Consider the following 22,092-nt stretch of genomic DNA (forward strand, 5'->3'; position numbering starts at 1 on the left):
TTGATACTGCCCATGGTCAGAAACTCAGTCTTGATCTGCCTGGAGTATGAGATTGTTCACCTCTGTATCCACTACTGGGTGGCCCTGGGACCTTGTGTATTTGTCTGTAATTGTATAAAAAAGTTTACTTGTATTAAATTGGAAAAACAACCCTCTGTCTCCATCATTAAAGCCTTTGGAGTATAGTTGAAATACCTACCCTGCAAAAACATCATGTGCTAAGGGAAATTGCATTATGTGGCCCAGCTAACAACATGGATTTGCCTCACAGAATATTCTCAGCATCATCTGGTTGTGAGCCTTCTGTTGGCAAGGGTGTGTAGGGCGAGTTCAGGAAAGGAGGGAAGAGTTTGCTCGACAGTCATCACAGTGCCAGATACTACTGAGGGTACTTCAAAATATTCATGGAAAAATAGAACCAAAAGAGAAGTTCATTTTGGTGCAAAAATTTTGAAATACATGCAGTGTTCTCATAATGCTCATTTCCTTGAGCTTTTTCAAGACCTCTTGTATACATGAACTTCAATAAGTTTTTGAAACCAAATAAACTTATCTTTGAATTCAATTTACCACTTTCTGAAAACTGAAGGTGGCAGAGGTGAAGTAACATACCTGTTGTCACCGAAAAAGTCCATTAAAATTTTTTGTAACCAACTGACATTTAAACACATTGAATTAAGGCTACTTGTTCTTCTCTTTCTTGTTCCTCTCAGGCTGTGAATCACTGCTGACATCAGAGGATAACTAAATGACCAAATGGGAAGGCAGTGTACCTTTTGTTCCTGATGGCTGTGAGAACCACTTCCTTCCTCTTATTGTGAAGTGCCACGTGCAGAAAGGAGGCCTGCTGCTTGTTCAGGACGATGTCGGCATCGTAGCTCAGAAGAAGCGCCACAGCTTTGGCGTGGCCCTCCCTCGCAGCAAAGTGAAGCGCAGTATTCTTTTATAGGGAGCAAAGCACAGAAGATGTAGGGGCAATGGTTAATAGGCCTTTGGTCATTTGCCTGCCTTGTTTCATGGATGAACTGCTTAAAAGACATTATAATATAGCTAACTATTAAGTCCAAAAATATATAAAATTTAAAACTGGTGTTCAGAAGCAAGTTCCAAAATAATGAGCTTAAAGTTCAAATATGGTGGGGGTAGCAAGTCTCTGTGTGTAGGTGTAAATTTTGCAGGAAGTTGATTCTACAAGGACAAAGTTCCAGATAAGGGTGTTGTAATAAACAGAAGAAAACACTCCTGGGAGCAGTGGTTCCCACCTTTGAGATTTTTCACGAGCTCGTAGTTTTTTTAAAGGAGAGAAACTGTTCTAAAGTTGCCAATTTTTCATTTTGCCATAAAAATACTTTTTTTTTTTTAACAAAAAGCAACAGCAAGCTTCTCTCTATCATTTTATGGACAAATGTACATCCCTTCTTCAAACAAGGAGGAAGGGCATAATAGCATAAAAAAGGACAGCCCCTCAGACCAACACACTTCAAAATAATGTGCTGAGGGCTGTGATCGCTCATCCCTGTCCTCTTCCTTTTCCGCGCTCACCAGGGAGAGGTGAAAACTTTCTCTTGGAACCACAGTGCCCGTAGACAGGCCCCTGTGAGACTGGACTGGTATCCTCAACAGTTCTTCCTGTTTCATTCTTCCTCCCTCCTAGAGGCTGCATGATTAAAAACCTCAAAAAAGTCTGGGCGTAGGGCAAGGAAATGAGGAGCATGGCTAAGAATAAGGCACTCCTGCAATTTTGGAAATTTTTGCCTCGCAGAGATTTTTAGGGGGGGTCTGAAACACACAGTACATACCCCTTCTTCATCTAGCCGATCTGTGCACTTCAAATTAGTATCAAGAATGACCTTCATGGTCTGAGTGTATCCACCCAAGGAAGCATGATGTAAGGCAGTCCAGCCATTGTGGTCACTGTTAAAGAGTTAAGAAAAGATAGATGCTTTACAGAAGAAATGTGGGAAGGAACACCCCCCACTGGCTCATTGCAAGTGGGTCTGATGACTGAAGAAAGAAAAACCTGTAACTGTGATATGGCAACTAAAGATTTCTTCTATATTTATAATAAATGAGCTAACTTCAAGCTCAATCATCTTAAATTATTTAGCTGTAATATGATATACACATATATTTTATTAGTGAATTAAAATATATAATGATATAAACAACTTTCCAAACACTTCCAGGTGGAGGAAACTAGTTAGCAAATCTATGCAACACACATTTTTATCAAAACTATTATATATTTTAAAGCTTGTTTTACTATTTTATTGACAATTGTGCCAAAAAAATTATGATGATGATATTAGGCTTCACAATAAATATTGTTAATGCAAGTTGTGTATTCCTACCTAAAAATCTGACATCTGAAATTCTCTGAAATCCACAAGTTTTTGAGTAGTTAAATCTATGTGAATATTGAAAAATCCATAAAACTATGAAACATGAAACACTTTGGGAAAAGGTATATTCAACCTGTAGTGTTACTAATCACAATAGTATAGTGCATGGCTATTTTTGGATTAATGTAACTTACTCTTCAAAAAGGTCATGTCTGAAAAAGTTTTCTTTTTGTTCCCTCAAAGAAGCTAACTAGGCTTTCATTCTCTTTGAGCAATGTTTATGCTTTCTCACAGAAACTCAAAATGCTAACACAATGAGAGCTTGTCATAACAAAAATACTTTTCCAAGTAGACATAGAAAAAGAATTCTGACACAATGCAATTTCTTTGCCAGTGAGCATCTGTTTAGGTTGTTAAGTGAGCATCTGTTTTAGGTTGTTTTAGATTGCTAGATCAGTTGTGATGTGATTAAGCAACAACTGGCCTGGATCCACTGGGTCCCTCTCACAGTCCTACTGCATGGTGTTCCTATAGAAGCCTGAAGGAACTGGACAGATCATTAGTTCACAGCTACCTCGCTAACTTGCTGCTATCAGTCTACTCTAATTGAAGAAAGGTCCTTTTCAATGTAGCTGTATCACCTCAGTGAAATTAAAAATAAACCTCAATATAACTTTATAAAATATTTCCAGATTTATTTTGCTTTTCATAATGATGTGATTTAATTATGCCACATGTTTTATTATGCTTACATATTTTTGACGTGGTTCTGTTCCTGGAGTTAAATTTCCTCTAAATATGAGGAGAGTTCAAAAAGTTTGTGGAAAAATGAAATTAAAAGTAAGTTTATTGGCCGGCGCCGCAGCTCACTAGGCTAATCCCCCGCCTTGCGGCACCAGCACACTGGGTTCTAGTCCCGGTGGGGGCGCCGGATTCTGTCCTGGTTGCCCCTCTTCCAGGCCAGCTCTCTGCTGTGGCCTGGGAGTGCAGTGGAGGATGGCCCAAGTCCTTGGGCCCTGCACCCCATGGGAGACCAGGAGAAGCACCTGGCTCCAGCCATCAGATCAGCGCGGTGCGCCGGCCATTGGAGGGTGAACCAACGGCAAAGGAAGACCTTTCTCTCTGTCTCTCTCCCTCACTGTCCACTCTGCCTGTCAAAAAAAAAAAAAAAAAAAAAAGTAAGTTTATTTTCGTGAAAAATTTTGGAAATCTATGCATTCTTTTCATAATATACATATTCCATGAACTTTCTGAGGACCCTCCAGATAATGAAGTTCAGGAATTTTTTTTTTTTTTTTTGACAGGCAGAGTGGACAGTGAGAGAGAGACAGAGAGAAAGGTCTTCCTTTGCTGTTGGTTCACCCTCCAATGGCCGCCGTGGCCGGCGCGCTGCGGCCAGGGCACCGCGCTGATCCGAAGGCAGGAGCCAGGTACTTCTCCTGGTCTCCCATGGGGTGCAGGGCCCAAGCACTTGGGCCATCCTCCACTGCACTCCCTGGCCACAGCAGAGAGCTGGCCTGCAAGAGGGGCAACCGGGACAGAATCCGGTGTGCTGGGGCCACAAGGCGGAGGATTAGCCTAGTGAGCCGTGGCGAATTCCCTTTCAATACGTGAGAAGTCATGTATGTTTTGAGGAGTAATCAAGATAGATAAAAGAAGTTAATTAAGAACATAAAATTATGTATCAAAATTTAATTTTAATAGAAGATGAAGCCTGAAAATTGTCAACAAAATGGTCAACAACACTCCAGTCATACATTCTCACCTGATAAACAGTGCACCCTTTTTCAGAAGAAGCTGCACTACTTTGTCATGTCCATTTTTTGCTGCCAGGTGTAGAGGAGTCATCCCATGAAGGTCACCTTCATTCAAAAGCCTCGTATCACTTATGTCTTGGAGGAGCCTCTGACAGGTGTTGATACGTCCATAACTTGAAAAATAATTAGATTTCTTATTTTCAAAGTAAATATTCAACAGAAAGAAGACATGCATTTATGTTGCAAAGACTAACTCTTACCTGGCTGCAAAGTGCAGGGGTGATTTTTTATCTTTGCTCTTGGAATGAATGGACACATTAAAGCCAAGTAGGTTATTTACAGAGACAGGGACTCCCTGTCTGCAAGCATAATGTAAAGGAGTACATCCATCATTGTCTTCATCCATTACCAGCTCTTTAATACATTGCATCTATGGGAAAAAATAATATCCTACATAAAACTTTGCTATTATGCTGCTACACTGTCTTTCAAACTGTTCAGCAAGACAGCTTTATTTTCCAGCAAGGATCAACATGTTTACCTTGAAGGAAAAACTGTAAACAACCTAATGGGTAGTAGAATAAAACAAATATGAATGAAGTTCCATGCTCTAGCCCCCAATCTAGTGCCTATAATATTACCATATAAGAGGCTGCAAGGAGAAAAACGTACTTAATATTTTTAATCCAGCAATTACCAGACAAATTTGACCAAACATCCCCCTAAGCCCTTCTCCTCATTTTTCCCCTTTGAGAGCTAAGAACTTAATGCTAAGGTATTCCAATAGGTAAAAGGGTTAAGATAAATTAGGTTTATCTTTTATATATACAGTAAATAAAAAATGATAGTAAATGGGTAACTTCATCCAATTAATAAACATTAGTTATTTTAAAAATATTCAATAAGCGTATATTTTATTATTATTATATTTTTGATTAAAATATGTTTATTTTTTCTGAGTATTTATTTTTTCATGTTAATGTGATTTTAATACCAACAGAACAGATTCAATGTAGTTCATAGATACAATTCTAAGAATATAATGATATTCTCTTCCTCCCACTCACCCTCCCTTTTTCTGTTTCTCTGCTTCTTTCTTCTTTTTTAGTTTTTGAGATAACTTTTATTATTATTATTATTATTATTATTATTATTTTGACAGGCAGAGTTAGACAGTGAGAGAGAGAGAGAGAGAAAGGTCTTCCTTTTCCGTTGGTTCACCCCCAAATGGCCGCTATGGCTAGCGCGCTGCGCAGATCTGAAGCCAGGAGCCGGGTGCCTCCTCCTGGTCTCACATGCGGGTGCAGGGCCCAAGGACTTGGGCCATCCTCCACTGCACTCCCGGGCCACAGCAGAGAGCTGGACTAGAAGAGGAGCAACCGGGACAGAATCCGGCGCCCCAACCGGGACTAGAACCCCGGGGTGCAGGCGCTGCAGGTGGAGGATTAGCCAAATGAGCCAAGGAGCTGGCTGAGATAACATATTTTTAATTAACATCACAGTCAAAGGCTTAATGCTCCACTAAACAAAGAAATTAACAAGTAAAATGTAAAAACTCTAGTTCAATAATACAGGCAAAGCCTGCAAACAATAATTAAATGGAAAGATGACCATTTCACTCACATACAACATATTTTAAAATAATCACAGATCATTAAAGCTATAGTAGTTTAGAGGCTGGCATTGTAGCTTAGGGGATTAAGCTGCCACTTGCTTTGCTGGCATTTCATATGGGAACCAGTTTGTGTCCTGGCTGCTCTACTTCTAATCCACCTCCCTGCTAATGTGCCTGGGAAGCAGCATATGTCCCAAGTGCATGGGCCCCTGCCACCCATGTGGGAGACCTAGAAGAAGCTCCAGGTTTCTGGCTTCAGCCTGATGCAGCCCTGAGCATTGTGGCCATTTGGCAGGTCAACCTTGGATGGAAGATCTTTCTCATCCCTCTCTCTCTGTAACTTGGCCTTGCAAATAAATAAATCTCAAAAAAACAAACAAACAAACAAACAAAAAAAAAAAACATAGTAGTTTAACATTCAGAACCATTGGTATATGTGTTTTTCTCTGGATTATTTCACTCAACATGATGTCTTCCAGTTGCATCTCTTTTGATGCAAATGGTAGAATTTCATTCTTTTTTAATAGCTGAATAATATTTTCTTTATCCATTTATTTGATGATGGACACCTTTTACTATTGTGAACAATCCAGCTATTAACATGGTGGTGCAGATATCTCTTATACAACATGTTCATGTCTTTTGGGTATAAACCCAGTAGTGGGATTGCTGGATCCTATTGTAAGTCTATTTCTAGTTTTTTGTTTTGTTTTGTTTTGTTTTGTTTTGTTTTGTTTTGTTTTAAGAAATCTCCATACCATTTTCCACAGTGGCAGCACCAATCTACCATTCCTGTCAACAGTTTGTAAATGTTCCCCTTTCTCCACATCCTCACCAACATTTGTTAACTTTCTCTCTTTTGGATAATAGCCATTGTGATTGGGATGAAATGGTATCTCATTATGGTTTTACAAAAATATGGTACACTTCACATGCACCTAGAAGTCACTCAAAAAGTACTAGCTAGTGAAAATAATATGAAGATAATACTTTCAACATGCCATCAACAAGTCAAGTATATTGAGTTTTCTTTTTAAGTGATGGTGAAATATTGTTAATTGATTCAAGTACTTGGCTTTTCCACTGATACACAAACTGTAACAGTGAAAAAGTGAAGGAAATCAAACTGTTTAAGGATATATTCATATTATACATGAGGGCATATGAAAAATCCCTATAATTTAGAAACTCAAACCCAATGCAATTAATTATCATCACAATCAACACTATCAAGCTGTAATATTCAAATATGACAGCTTTATTTTAAAATATTTTAAAAATTCCAGAGTCAGCATTCACAATAATAACAATTTTGTTAAAAAAGCAGTTTACTCTATGTTAAGCACTATTTAGTTTATGGAATCCATGGACATAAATTACCTGCATAAATTCAGGATGCAAATTTTTTAACCCATAAGGTTGCTGCACAGTCAAATGTAAAAAATTACGTCCAAGATGATCTTTTATATCTACATGAGCACCTAAAAAATACAATACCAATATAAATTCTACTCATTTGTTTAATGCATGGCCAATAGTGGGTTTTCAACTTAATAAGAGATTTTGACTTAAAAACTTTGCCAAGCTTTAGTATACAGGAAAACTTATTTAGATGGGAAAACTAAACACATTTAAAAATGAGTTACCTTACTGTTTGTATGTAAGGGAGAGCGGAGAATATATGATGCATTATATAAAATATAAATATGGGGAGATTAGAGATCAATAAAAAAGAAGAGATCAATAAAAATGATTTGAGATCATCACTATACCTAAACCACATAGGACTAATTCTTTGAGAGAAAGTTGATAAAATGCTTGGCAATATGCAAATACCTTATAAATGTTATTAATTACCATTCTAAAAGTATCTCTTTAAAGTATAGTTTCCATACTGGACTAAAAAGCTTCCAGACATGGAAAGTGTTCTGTTTATCTTGTATACATGGCACACGATAGATAGTTAATAAATATTTATCTAACCAAATTGGTAGCAGTTCCAAGGGCTTGGCTTGGTCCCTCTTCGTACCTTTAGAAAGCAGTAAATTTACAGTGCTCCAAGATGCAGAAGCAGTTGCTAACATAAGTGGAGAGCGTCCTTCAGCATCGGTGATATTAATGTCAGCTCCCTAAAATAAAACGAGTCATTGAACAAAGAGTTTATGAACAGACAAACTGGTTTACATACATTGCCATCTCTAAATAATGTTAATTCACTGGGGTAGAGTATCTTTTATGGCTAGCACTAAAGCATATAACTGTCAAATTGCTTGAAATGCCCATATAATTCATATGCTGTAACATCAGAAATCAAGACATTCTTTCCTTATTTCAACAATGAAATTATTCTCACATGTTAGGTTTATGATTTACATAAGACAATAAGAGCTCTATTACTATCTAGCCCATAAAAATAAAATCCTTGGACTTATAGCAATAACTTAGTTCTCACTGTAAGAAATGATTTTTAAAGGTCTATCAAAGTATATTCCAAATGCATCACATAGGTGATTTTTAAAACAATTCCCAAGTAACTGTTCACTTTTTAAAAAATCTACTTCATCTGAAATAAGTGAACTGAAATAATTGAATTTAAATCACTCAAATCATAAAGTAAAATTGTATCCAAACATTTATTAGAGAAATTTTGAATTTGAAAATCACTATATATATGTATATACATATATAAATATATAAGAACAGTCCTTTTTTTACATTTCTTTTTTGATTAACTTATTTGAGAGAAAAAGTGTGCACTTCCATGCTCCTGGTTCACTCTTCAAGCGTCTGCAACAGCCAAGGTTAGCCCAGGGCCCAGGAGTCAAGAACCCCATGTGGGTAGCAGGGATGCTTATACTTCAGCCATCATTGCTACCTCCTGGGGTACTAGTGAATTGAAAGCTTGAGTCAGGAACCAGAGCCAAATAACAAATCCAGGTATATAATGTCAGATGCAGGTGTCTTAGCCTAAGATGGCCTCTTAACCAGTAAGATATATATATATACACACACACACACACACACACATATATACACATTTTAAATAAATGCACCAATATTTCTTGCTAGAGTTATTTTTATATATTTGATTTGAGAAAAAGCAAAAGCCTTTTATAATTTCACAGAAAGGATTCTATACTTACACTAGGGTAATAAAAAGAGCTTAAAGTTTGATCACGACATTTCGCTTTTCTCTTGTGATCCTCTGAATACACTGACAGTGGAAGCAGCATCCCTTTGAATGCTGGAAAGTTCTGCTGCAGTTCTCTTGCTGGGTAAAGAGTGACTACATTTGTGGGAAACCATGCATGGTATGAAACCATGATATATAGAGTGTATTCCCAGGATGCTTTTATGTAAATACAAAATTTCAATAGTTCCTATTGACATCCCATACATCCTAAATACTAAAAAGGGGACTGTATTCACTGCTGATATAGTTGGGGTTGAAATAAATCCACCATACATTCATTCATGCAAACAACTCATTAAAACTTAACCCAAAATGTGCCTGATTCCAGTACTTAAGGGTAACAAAGATCACATGCTTTCAACTATAACAAATCTTTAACAATACTTTTCAATTTCTCTGTTCCAATGATGCCATTGAGGTAGCTTAAGATGGAAGGCAAAGGTTACATATGAATCCTGTTGTGCCTTCTGCCTCAAAGCCATCAGCACTGAAGAAGTGTCAGCAGAGTGGCTCAAGCCTAATCCGCCCTCATGACCAGCTTGCAGTCCATCATAAGGGCTTTCCTTGGTGCCTGCATTTGGCTTCACAGTGAAGCAGCTGCTCAGGAAGCCTGCACTCTACATTGGAGTGCCTGGTTTGAGGCCCTGTTCCTCTTTTCTGATCCAGCTTACTGCCAATGAGCACCCTGGGAGGCAGCAAATGATGGCTGTAGTTCTTGGGACCCAGTCCCCTTTGTGGAGGACCCAACTGGAGACCCAGGCTCTTGACTACAGCCTGGCCCAGACCTGGCTGTTACAGGCATTTGGGGAGTGAACCAGCAGATGTAAGATCTCTCTCTTTCTGCCTTTCAAATAAAATGAAAATAAATAAGTAAAAATATTTTGAGCAGTTTCCTTTGTGTTATACCCACAGACTCCTCACACGAAGAACACTGATATAGCAGAAACGACTGATTGATATTTCCAAAATCATGGTAATAATGTTTGGCCACTGTACAGTCATACACAATAAACTCTATTTGGCAATTGACAATAATCCATCAGTAAACTTTTTGTAAAGTAAGAAATTAAAATTTAGTTTATATTTGAAAAATCCATATTATGCAATTATATTATTTTTCAACTGTAAACAGTAGTAAAATACTGTGAGTTGAATACTTACCACTGATATTAAGTATTCAGCTAGTTCATGGTGATCAAATAATGAGGCTCTGCAAAAAGAAAAAAGATATAAAATAAGAATTAAATACAACTCTAGTCTTTATAAATCACTCATAAAAGTTACAGCAACAGGCCGGCGCCGCGGCTCAGTAGGCTAATCCTCCGCCTAGCGGCGCCGGCACACCGGGTTCTAGTCCCGGTCGGGGCGCCGGATTCTGTCCCGGTTGCCCCTCTTCCAGGCCAGCCCTCTGCTGTGGCCAGGGAGTGCAGTGGAGGATGGCCCAGGTGCTTGGGCCCTGCACCCCATGGGAGACCAGGAAAAGCACCTGGCTCCTGGCTCCTGCCATCGGATCAGCGCGGTGCGCCGGCCGCAGCGCGCCGGCCGCGGCGGCCATTGGAGGGTGAACCAACGGCAAAGGAAGACCTTTCTCTCTGTCTCTCTCTCTCACTGTCCACTCTGCCTGTCAAAAAAAAAAAAAAAAAAAAAAAAAAAAAAAAAAAGTTACAGCAACAGAACAGAGAATTAGACACATGGGAAAGGTGAAACATTCACCCTTATCTTCTCCATTATCTTCATTAAAACTGGGATTAAGACAAGAAGAATTAGAACAAATTAGAAAGGTCTTGAGGATTAATCTTGAGTCTGTATCCACTGAGTTGAAGAACAATCCAGAATATGCCACTGGAGATTTTGTTCTGTGAAAAGCTATTTCACATTCTACTGTGATCCCCAAAGGGACACAGATTCCTGTTAACCCTGTTGGTTACCTTGCTAGCATGCCTGCTAAGTTTTTCCAGCAACATATAATTTAACAGGTGAGAACCAAAAACAATAGGCAGAAAGCTTGCCTGTGAAGTAGGGTCTCGTGATTTCCATCGACTGCATTAACGATATCACTACTACCAGAATAGGAAGATATCATCAGTTTAACAATCTCAGTGGCTCCCTGGGTGGCAGCAAAGTGAAGCGGCATGCACTTCCCATTCTGTAAAGAGTTTTGACATCAAATCAATGTTTACATCTCAATTGAAAAATACAACATATTCAGCTGTGAGTTTCTTCTTCCCAGGTCAATAAAATTTAAGATGATGAGTAGTGATTAGCTTCATCCATTAACAAGCACCCACATGAAAGTTACAACTAACAACTACACTTCTTCACAGTGTGGTAGCCTGCAGCATACAATTATGCTGTCATTATAATTCTCATTATTAGTCCTCAAGGACCAACAGGACTATGTCCCATTCACTGTTGTAAGCACACAGTGTATGCAGTGATTCCCTATCAACAGTGGCTGCTCTTCACTTCTGTAGTGAAAGGATTTAGGGACAGTCTCTAGAAGCCACATGCGATTAAAATCCATTCTTGTCTTCCTCTAGAAAGAATAGGCCTCTGAGGTACCTGTCAAGGGAGAATGTTGTCACCCAAAATCCAAGACACTGAAAGGAAGAGGGCTTGACCCTGGTAGTTTTAGTCAGAGAAGCCTGGCATAAGTTCAGAATCCAGGCTCAGGGACATTCATATCCTTCGAAATTAATTAAGGGGTCCTTAGTTTAACAGAACCATAATCATAGACATGAATGATTAATCTTCAATGTTCCTGGCTAACATTAATTTATATATTATTGTCTTCTGAGGTAGGCCTTAATTATTTAATGGCAATGCAACTAGACATAGGCTTTACTCTATCTGTGTCTATACCTGTTTGTGTAGCTCCCAGAAGTGTTTATAGAGATTGAAATTTGGGGTATTCTGCTTCTGTATAAACGGAAGGAAATATCTCTTCCACAGTATCTGTTCTCAACGTAAACAGGCTGTAGAAGAGCTACAAAACCTTTTGGAAAATATTTTATGACAATTCTAAAAGAAACATATCATGGAGAATTTAACAACCACCTCCTTCAGGTCTATGCGTGCACCATTGTCCAGGCACAATTTAATCATTTCCAAGTCACCACTCTGAACCGCGAAGTGCAGCGGGCTGGCTTTCCCAGTGTTCACAAAGTTTATCTGAGACTCTCTGCGGTACCCGCGTTTCTCACCTTTAGAATAAAAAAATATTCAAGCCAAATATTTAGAATAAATAATATATTTTTAAAGCAAAGATATTTAGACTTACACAAAAGCCTGGTGTAAATTCTGTTAAATACTTTTCAAAATAATAGCATCTGCCACAATAAACTTCTTTACCATGAAGAAAGTAGAAAAGCCTCTACTCAAGGCCAGTGTTGTGGCATAGTAAGTTAGGCAGCAGCCTGTGATGCAGCATCCCATATGAGTGTTGGTTCGAGTCCTGGTTGTTCCACTTTTGATGAAGTTCCTTGCTAATGTTCCTGGGAAAGCAGCAGAAGATGGCTCAAGTGCTTGGGCCCCTGTACCCACATGATGGACCAAGATGAATTTCCTGGCTCCTGGCTTCTGCCTGCCCCAGCTCCAGCCATTGGGGCCATTTGGGGAGTGAATCAGCAAATGGAGGATCTCTCTCTCTCTCTCTGTCTCTCCCTCATTCTCTGTACCTCTGTCTTTCAAATAACTAAATCTTTAAAAAAAAAACAAAAAGAAAAGCCTCTAACTCACCAAACTCCAATATTAATTCCATGCATTTTTTAGCACCTGAAAAGGCAGCGAAGTGAACAGGAAAACATCTCCATTTATTTGATTTGCATAGCTTTGCACCCTTTTGTAACTGGAGGAAAAAGGAAAGAAAATAGCAAAAAAAAAAAGTCAAATGATACAAATTTAAAGCACAAATCACAATGGCCATTTCACTAGTCTGTGCCTGTTTAAAAATACATAGAAAACTTAAAATGATATGAAATCCTTGCAAGAAGATAATTTTAGAACTTGGCTAAGATAGTGAAATGGAAATATATTACATCTTCCGAACAGGAAGTTACACCAGAGTCACAAAATACCAATCATTATATTCCAGTAATCTAAAATCAACACATTTTCAATGGGATTAATGAGATTTCTGAAAACTTCATTATGGTTTCCACATTCCTTCTCAATTCCTTACAATAATAAAGTAATAATATTTTCCAGACTCCTTTCTCTTTGTTTATATAAAGCACATTAAAAATAAATTAAAAGACAAAATAAAACACCATCACTCTCATTAAACAATAAAAATCAGAACTTTCATTACTAAGAAAGATTCTTACTAAAAAGATGTTAGAAGAACTGTTCTTAACATTATTTATTTATTTATTTGGTCAGAGTGCACTATTTTCAACTACAATTTTCTATAAATGACTGCACTTCAGTTTTATTTTAAATATCTTTCATCATTAGAAAAGATTTTGGGGATCAAAATCATGATGCAACAGGTTAAACTGCCGCCTGTGACACCAGCATCCCATATGAGCACCAGTTCTAGTACTGTCTGCTCCACTTCTGACCTAACTCCCTGCTAATGCACCTGGGAAAACAGCAGAAGATGGCCCCAGCCACCCATATGGCAGAGCTGGATGGAATTCCAGCCTCCCAGCTTCAGGCTGACCCAGCCCCGGCCATTTGAGCAGTGAACTAATGAATGGAAGATCTCTTTATCTTTCCTTCTTTCTCTTTGTTACTTCTCACTCTCGTTCTGTCACTCTGCCTTGCAAATAAATCTTTTTAAAAACAGAAAAATTTTGAAAAAATAGAAAGGTATGACTATCACTACCTGTAATATCTTGTCATCTACAGTCATCAGTTTACTTTAAATAATAAATATAGAGGGCATAGCTGGTAAAGCCACCCCCTGAAGTGTTGGCATCCCATATGGGCACCAGTTTGAGTCCTGGCTGCTCCACTTGCAATCCAGATCTCTGTGATGGCCTAGGAAAGCAGTAGAAGATGCTCCAAGTCCTTGGGCCCCTACACCCATGTGGGAGACTCAGAAGCTCCTGGCTCCTGGCTTCAGGTTGGTACAGCTCTGGCCATTGTGGTCATCTGGGGAGTGAACCAGTGGATGGAAGATACCCCCGCACCTCTGCCTCTCTGTAACTCTGCCTTTCAAATAAATAAACAAATCTAAAAAATAAATAAATATATGAATAGTTTTGTGTACCTGAAAACTTCGTATTTCGCAAAATCCTATTGTTAAAGAATAGTGTTAAGTAAAAATTTTCTAATGAGACAATCATACAGTATATGCAAAAAAATTAAATCTCAAAGAAATAAGACTCAAAAGTCTCCAAAGTGTTTTAAACTTCATTATTTTTCATTCCAATTTTCTTTTGGTATATTTAAGCCACATTTTCTAAATTCTAAGTTGGAATGTTAATTTTTATTTTTTCTATTTTATCCTCTTTTTGGTCCAAACATGACAGCTATGGACCATAAATTTGCCTGTAAGTATAGCTAGCAAATATGTTTAAGCCTATTTTTAGGTTTTTTAAGTATCAGGCAAATATTTTTGGAATTTTTTTACTTAATTTTCCTACTCTCTGAGACAGTATAGAGGGAAAATCAGTAACAAAAATATATAATGTGGCCCAGAAAACTGTAAGTGGCTAAGCAACATGGAAAGAGAGCTGTTTACTGGAATTTCGGAAGCATATTCAGGAGGGGCACCACTGGAGCAGGATAAATCCCTGAGCCCGGAACCTCCAGTATTCACTCAGCCACCCCAGGAAAACGTCCCAGACAGAAGGTTGGCTCTCTGGTCTCAGGGATGTTTTTAAAGACCACTAGTCATTAAACCACATGACTCAGTTTTGAGAATTCACTGCAAAAATTTCATTTCTTCTGATCTTGGGAATAGCAGTTTTGCTTTTGACTTTTATTTTACAGGCACAGTAAGTCTGCAATTGACTACATTCATCCTGTTTGTATTTGGAAGCTCAGAGTCAAATGTATGACCTGTCTTTATTAACATAGAATTTATTATACATTTGTATTCTTTATTTTGACCACAAGCTTCATCTTAAATTTTTCCTGTCTATACTTCAATTTTCTCACATTTTCCTTCACTCTGTAATGTTAGTCTTCTGTAAGCAATCTCAGCTCCATTTAGGATTTAAGGGATGTGTACACCTGCAAAACGTATAGAAACATTTTTTCTAACCTATTCTCTACATATTTTATTTTCCTAAGGAGAGAAACTGAAGAGATGTTATAAATAAGAATAATTCAGGTTGAATTCATAAGAAGACAAAGAAAAAGCGTGACGAGTAAACTAACCAACATTTGTAATGCTTCACTGTTATCTTTGGAACATGCAGTTATCAGAGCTGTGTTTCCATTTTCTCCTTCCAAATTAATATCCGTTCCATTGTGCTCAGTCAACACCTACAAAAAAGGTGAGGGAATAATTATCAAAAATCCAATGGGCAGGGGTCCAGTGTTACAGCATAGCAGGTAAGCTACTGCCTGTGATGTCAGGATCCCACATGAGCATGGGTCCGAGTCCCATCTGCTTTACTCTGCATCACTTCTAGTCCCAGCTGCTCTGCCTCCAATTCAGCTCCCTGTAAAGTGCCCGAGAAAGCAGCAGAAGATGGCATTCCAGGCTCCTGGCTTCAGCCTGGCCCGGCTGTGGGCAGGCCCCTTGGGGAGTGAACCAGCAGATGGATGATCTTTTTCTCTATTACTCTGTCTTTCAAATAAATAAAAATTAATCTACAAAAAAACTAATATGCAGATTTTGAAATGAGTTCCTTGTCTTCTACTAGATTATAACCTATCAATTGCTAGGGACCATGTCTTCTTTGTCTTTTCTCATCCCCCTCCCACACAATTGGCACAAATCCTTGCACATAGTGGGTACAAAATATATTTATCAAGAGAAGGAATTAATGATTTTAATAACACATCAATTAAGGCAATATTGGCTTTTGAAATTGTAAATAAACCAGAAATACAGATAATTATTAACATTTAGTCTTTCTCACTTTTACTGAGTAAACTACCTCAACTAATATCTTTAAGAAAAATTTTGGAGCCATTTGGAATTTAGAGAAATGGAATGGAATGAAAGGAGAGAAGAAGGTGGAGAGAGGAGGAGATTATTGCCACAAGCCTTCCTAATGACCTCTTCAGAGACTTCCCTGAGGCTTCTTTGTTGATACTAATACCTCTGCTCTCCTCTTCTCCTTCAGCCCAAACATATACTTATTCATTCATTCAATAGCTAAAATTTACCAGCACTGTGCTGAAACTGGACATACTCAGATTAGGAAGACGAGGTCCCTCCCTCAAAGATAACCAGCCAGAGGGTAAAGAAAAGCACAGGAACACTTGGTGACAAAATCACACACTCAGAATTATGACAGAGCTGTCAACAAGGCACAATGGATTCCCTCACTGCTTCTGTGCCAGATTTAAAGGAGCCAAGCTGTCAGAGGCCTGAAAGGGTTTCCAGCTAAGGAAAGCCTGGAGCCCATGGGTCTCTTTGATCACTTACAGATAATTAGATTTTGTTGTGGCTGAACCCAGTAGTCAAATCATCATCCTCAATAATCTTTCTGCAAGAAAATTTAAGTTCAAATAGTCTACCTGGGAAATGAACTTCTGGCACATGACCCATTTGTAAACTGCAATCCTGTGTAAGGAATTGAATTTGCTTTCTAGTGGGCCCCTGAGACTCTGAGATATTGTTTTAAAACCTTGGCCTACATCTTACCCTTATGGCATTTATCAGTGTTTCCTGGATTTGAGCAAACTCCCTCTTTAGCACTGAAAAGCAGTGACGGTTCTCAATAGTAAGTGTCGAATGTCTTCTGCTAACTAGTCATGGTGTCAATCATTCAGGCTAACAAAAACATCAAATCACAATTATTTCACTGTTTTCATCAAGGCATTCATCACCCTCCACCTTTAAATCATTAAATCAGTTAGGTACTGATGTGGTAGGGCCTGAACCTGAGAACATTAAGATAGGAACAAAGTTACTAATTCTTGTTTTCACCAGTTACAGGAGATGAACCAAGTTATTTTATTCTCTCTCTGTCTCAGTTTTCTCAGCTATGAAATAATAGTCTTACTAAATATAATATAATAGTCTTATTAGTTTTTTTTCAATGAGTACTTTTAATGAACTAAAACACAAAGCTCTTGGAAGAATTCTTGGTAGATAAGCACTATCTGATAGAGGCAGAGCTGCCATCGTCATCATCATCATCACCACTTGGTGGGAAGTCATGCACATGTTGTCATCGTCACATTCCATTTGTCCTGGGGACTTAGGATGACTATGCTGTCCCAAGCAGAGAGAGCCAGATTGGAGAGCTGGCCCAGCTCAGATGGCCAGCACTGGGAACTGCCAGCAGCCTCACCTTCACCACCTCATTGTGCATGCTCTGCACCGCTATGTGAAGAGGCGCCATCATGCTGCTGTTTCGAAGATTGGGGTTTGCTCCTTTGCTGAGAAGAAACTTAACGCTTTCAACCTGGTTTTTTTCTGTGGCCCAGTGTAGAGGGGTATTTCCATAATCATCCATCACATTCAGCACTAGAAAAAGATGCCAAAATGTGGATTAAATTTTTGCTTGGCCTGTATTCAACACTTCTTGAGTGTCTAGTCACAGTGCCAACTGCTGCTATCATTGGCTGCATCTTCTTTGTGAAAACTAAAACTAGAGCTTCAGTTCTCATGAAATATTGAATAGAAGTATGGCACTGACTTTTTCTATCTGTTAAATTTCCATCTAAAGCTTATAGAAGAAGTAGGTTCTCATTACTACATGTTTTTATTTGCATATGAATTGCAGAATTGTAGTAAAATATTGAGATCAAACAAAATCAAGAACTATATGGCAGGTACTCTACTAGTTCCCACATGGCAATTATTTCACACAAGCCTTCAATATATCACCATGACCAATTCACCAAAAGATGACATGTTGGGGGCTGCAGGAACAAAAAGTCTTTCCAACATCACACAGCCAGGAAGGTATTGTATAAGTTATTATGATCTGCGTCCTACTTGATCTCTTTGTGGCAACTGATCCTTCTAACTCATAGGATTCAATAGTTTCAATAGTTTCTCCCTGGGATACGTGTGTATCATCGCTGTCTCAACCATCACCCTCTTCATCCTTTCTCTAGCTTTTCCTCTGACATGCATCTCTTAATGTTGTTGCCCTACTCTTACCTACCTTGGCTAGCATTGTCTCCTAAAGCATTTTAAGGCACTTCCATAATCTCATCTACTTTCTATACAGTGATGGCTCCCAAGGGATGGATCCTTTCCTTCTGTGTTTCTAGTTATGTTCTGGATGTTTTCAGATAGATATTCCCTGGATTTTTTAAATGCAGTATGTCCAAATCTCATCACATCCTGTTACTCATGTTTTTATCTGTTTTCTTCTATGTAGCCTTTTTGGAAGATGGTTATAATACTATCATTATTTCTGGACTAGAAATCTTAAAGTCCAACTCCTTGATATTTTTTCACCTTTATTCTGCTTTCAAACACTGTTTGCAACTATATTCAAATATCTCTTGAATCTCTTTCTGCTTTCTAACTTCACAACCCTGGTGGATTCTCATCTCTTTATTTCTAAAATCTATTTTCGATGAATCTTCCACTTTAAATCCATCTTCCGCAATGTTGAAGAATTAAAGGTCAGTCTCTCTCTCTCTCTCTTTCTGAGAGAGACTGTTTAAGTCTTAAGTCTCTATGGCATCCACTTCTCTCATCATCTACAAATTACAAATGAATTTCTCAAACAAATCTGGATGTACAGGATTGAGATGGTGGAATGGAAACTGTGATAAAACATTGAGATTATATAAAAGCAAGTACTATGTGTCAGGAACTTTGTTAGGTTCCATATGACTACTATTTCCCTCAAGCTTCCACATGGTATCATCATGACTACTTTTCAGAAGGATGAAGTGTCAAATATATTCAATGATAAGCAATTTAAATGTAGAGTAACATCAATGGAAATAGTGTAGAAGAATACACTAAAAGTTTATGAATTTTTATGACCTATCTAAAAATTCAATGAAAGTCGGTGCTTGCTGTGGGGTATCCCAGATCTCTGCACAAGCCTTTGAAATATTTCAGTGGAAAACACTGAGGTGTACCCATATATAGGGTACACCTATATATATATATTCCTCAGTGAGATATTTCGGCTCTTCATAATCTGGCACTAATCTGCCCTATAGATTCACTTCATACCCCTCTTACAAATGAAACTGAAGGGATGATAAACTTACAGAGCACTCATAGTGATATTTTGTTACCTTCACAAGAGGAGTCACTGATAATCATCTTCATCAGTTCAACTTGACCTTCTGCTGCGGCATGATGCAGAGGAGAGACATTCTCATCATCTTCGCTTACTTTCTTTCGGTTCTTGGTAGACTGTTGGAATCCCCATTCATTGTCTTCAAAATCTACCTGGAGGTATATATAAAAAGAGAAAACTCTCACTTTAGGGCAGGTGTTTCAGTTCAGCTGGTTAATTCTGTGCAAACAATGCCAGCATTCCACATCAGACTGCCAGTCCAAGTCTTGGCTTCTCCATTTCTAATCCAGCTAATGTTCCTAGACAGGCAGGTGATGATGGCCCAAGCACTTGTACCCATAACACCCATGTGGGAGACCCAGATGGAGTTCCTGGTTCTTGGCTTTAGCCTGTGTTTGACCTGGCCCAGCTTCAAATGTTGTGACCATTTGAGAAGCAAACCAGCGGATGGAAGTGTCCTCCCTCCTCTCTCCTTCCCTCCCTCCCACTCTCCCTCTTTTCCTGCCTCCCTCTCTCACGCCACTCTCTATACCACTGCCATTCAAATAAATAAATCTTTATAAAAAATTGTTACCTTATAGAAGGTTATGCAGAACGTACCAAGAGAGTCATTTCATAGCCCTAAAAATTCATCATTGGGGCCCACATTGAGGCACAGTGGTATAAGCCACAGCCTGGGTCACCTATTTAAGGATTGGTTCAAGTCCCAGCCACTCTACTTCTGATCCAGCTGTTTGCTGGATCCAGACTGTTTCTGATCCAGCTGTTTCTGACCCAGCCTGGGTAAGGAACAGAGGATGCCCCAGATCCTTGGGTCCCTGATATCCACATGAGAGAGACATGATGGAGTTCCAAGTTCCTGCTTTTGGCCTAGCCAAGCTCTGGGCCACTGTGGCCATTGTGGAGTGAACCAGCAGATGGAAAATTCTTTCTGACTCTCCCTCTCTCTCCATAACTCTGCCTTTCAAATAAATAAAATAAATCATTTTAAAAAGTGTATCATAATTCAAACCAATTTATCAAGCTTACAATATGATAATTTTTCTTAAAGAATACAAAATGCTTACAGACATAAAAACAAATTCATAACCATTGACAAATACATTAAGTAAAAGTTTTGATATTCTGATCATACTGTGCTGTAGAAGAAATAAAGGTGTTGAGAAAACTTCAAAATAAACTAAGGGTTACAATCTGAGAACCAAGTAAATACATAGAGCAATTTGCTTTGCTTGGTAAAAGAATACTTAAATGCATGAGGGGCTTGGGTGAGATGAACAGGTTTTCATGAATGCAAGGATTATTAACATCAATGAATCTAACTCCTGCCCCTCTGTGGCCTTCCTGTCTCCAGTCAGCCCCATTTAATGTTCCCACATATATCAAAGCTTGAATCCCTCTGAGACACTGCTGTGTAATTCACTTAATCAGTAATCTAGAACAACTGTCCATTCACCCCAGCAATGAGTAGCCCCTCTTCTGACTACTGGGATGCTGTACCAGGCCAAGTTGGGGCAGAATAAGCACTTCTTTGCTGTCTGCACATAGGGAAGGCTAGCAGTACAGTGTGCACACCTAAGGCCAACTGTCAGGCCATGACAGGTTGAATCACTCACCCAAAGGTATGCTCTAAATGGCAAATTAAGAATTTGAACACCAGGTACATATATATATATATATATATATATATATATATATAGGCTGTATGATGAATGGTAAAATTCAACATGCAGTAAAAGCAGAAGCTAAGGTCAAAAGCCACCCTCATGGAATGAACTGTGCAAAAGAACAAGATACTACAAAGCATAACAGCAGACATCACAGGCAGGCTCAGCACAGTTTAGCACTGTCGCTGCTTCCCTAGCCTATGAAGTTATGGCTCATGGCAACTGACATCAGTGCAAGACTGAAAGCTTTTGTGAATTGCTCACTTTTCTCTGACACTTTCTTCTTTTTCTTTCTTTCTGATTTTTTTATCTTTTACCAAGTGGGGATTGAAGATCATTTGTCACAATTGACATTGTGTTTTCTCAGCATAGAATCCTGAGGTGACAGCGTTGACTGCTTTGGATTTGTTCTCAAAATATGACAAAGTGCCAAATAAGACTTTTTATTGAAAGCTCATGGTCTAAATAGCATTACTAAAAGTTAAGTAAATCTTTAAAAATCACTTTATTCAATGTTATTAGCTTTACTACAGAAAACTTTACAAAAATCTTTGTGTTATAAGCTTGTCTCTGTTATCCTGCTTTGCATTATTATTTAATTTTTGTAAATATATTGGATCAAAAAGTATATAATGTTCTTCTTAAACTTAAATATGTATCATCTTAATATTTTTGTTAACTGATCATCCATTTATTTATTCAATGATTTTAAAGTTCTTAATATTTGCTTCACACAAAAAATTAAGTATTTTCAAACTGATAATTTAAAAATAGAGTAGTATTTAACTATATATCAAATGACTGATGATATTTTTATTCAAAGTTGCTTCTAGAATTCTTTCCTATATTTGAAAGTGAATACTTAAGTATTATCAATAAATGTAAATAACAAGCCTTATTCTGTTGTTCATATTTTTACATTATATTTAATGGACCATAGATGACACACCTGGTCAGAGATGCCAGAAATGACATTGTTTGGCATTCTAATAATTGGCTGTGAAAGGTAAAGTCAAAGTCAAAGCTGAATTGCAGATTTTGGCTTAAAACAGACTGAGGCCAAATGCCTCCAAGTCACTGAATTGGCATGCGTGTGCCTCATCTGGACGGTCCACTGTACTTTAAGCTCCACAAGGCTCAAAGAAAGTGAACTCTTTTTCCTTTTTCCT

The 22,092-nt window shown here is 38.2% G+C and overlaps 1 protein-coding gene and 1 long non-coding RNA gene across 2 annotated transcripts in view; one reads left to right on the forward strand and one right to left on the reverse strand.

Annotated features, from left to right (window-relative positions):
* Window positions 1-3,025, forward strand: part of LOC138849922 (uncharacterized) — a 277,914-nt gene extending 274,889 nt beyond the window's left edge. Inside the window, exon 4 of the long non-coding RNA XR_016235738.1 lies at window positions 714-3,025. This is a non-coding gene — a long non-coding RNA (uncharacterized LOC138849922). The remainder of the gene's footprint in view (window positions 1-713) is intronic.
* TRPA1 (transient receptor potential cation channel subfamily A member 1) overlaps window positions 1-22,092 on the reverse strand; it is a 67,643-nt gene that overhangs the window by 40,632 nt on the left and 4,919 nt on the right. Inside the window, 13 exon segments of the mRNA XM_008255655.5 lie at window positions 774-940; window positions 1,800-1,914; window positions 4,108-4,272; window positions 4,360-4,529; window positions 7,095-7,195; window positions 7,744-7,843; window positions 10,069-10,117; window positions 10,917-11,053; window positions 11,965-12,110; window positions 12,646-12,754; window positions 15,238-15,345; window positions 17,331-17,506; window positions 19,252-19,408. Of these exon segments, the coding sequence (XP_008253877.4) occupies window positions 774-940; window positions 1,800-1,914; window positions 4,108-4,272; window positions 4,360-4,529; window positions 7,095-7,195; window positions 7,744-7,843; window positions 10,069-10,117; window positions 10,917-11,053; window positions 11,965-12,110; window positions 12,646-12,754; window positions 15,238-15,345; window positions 17,331-17,506; window positions 19,252-19,408 (1,700 nt within the window).

This window comes from Oryctolagus cuniculus, chromosome 6 (genome assembly GCF_051225735.1).
Source record: "Oryctolagus cuniculus isolate XC-2025 breed Fujian yellow rabbit chromosome 6, ASM5122573v1, whole genome shotgun sequence".
In the NCBI taxonomy this organism is placed as follows: domain Eukaryota; kingdom Metazoa; phylum Chordata; class Mammalia; order Lagomorpha; family Leporidae; genus Oryctolagus; species Oryctolagus cuniculus.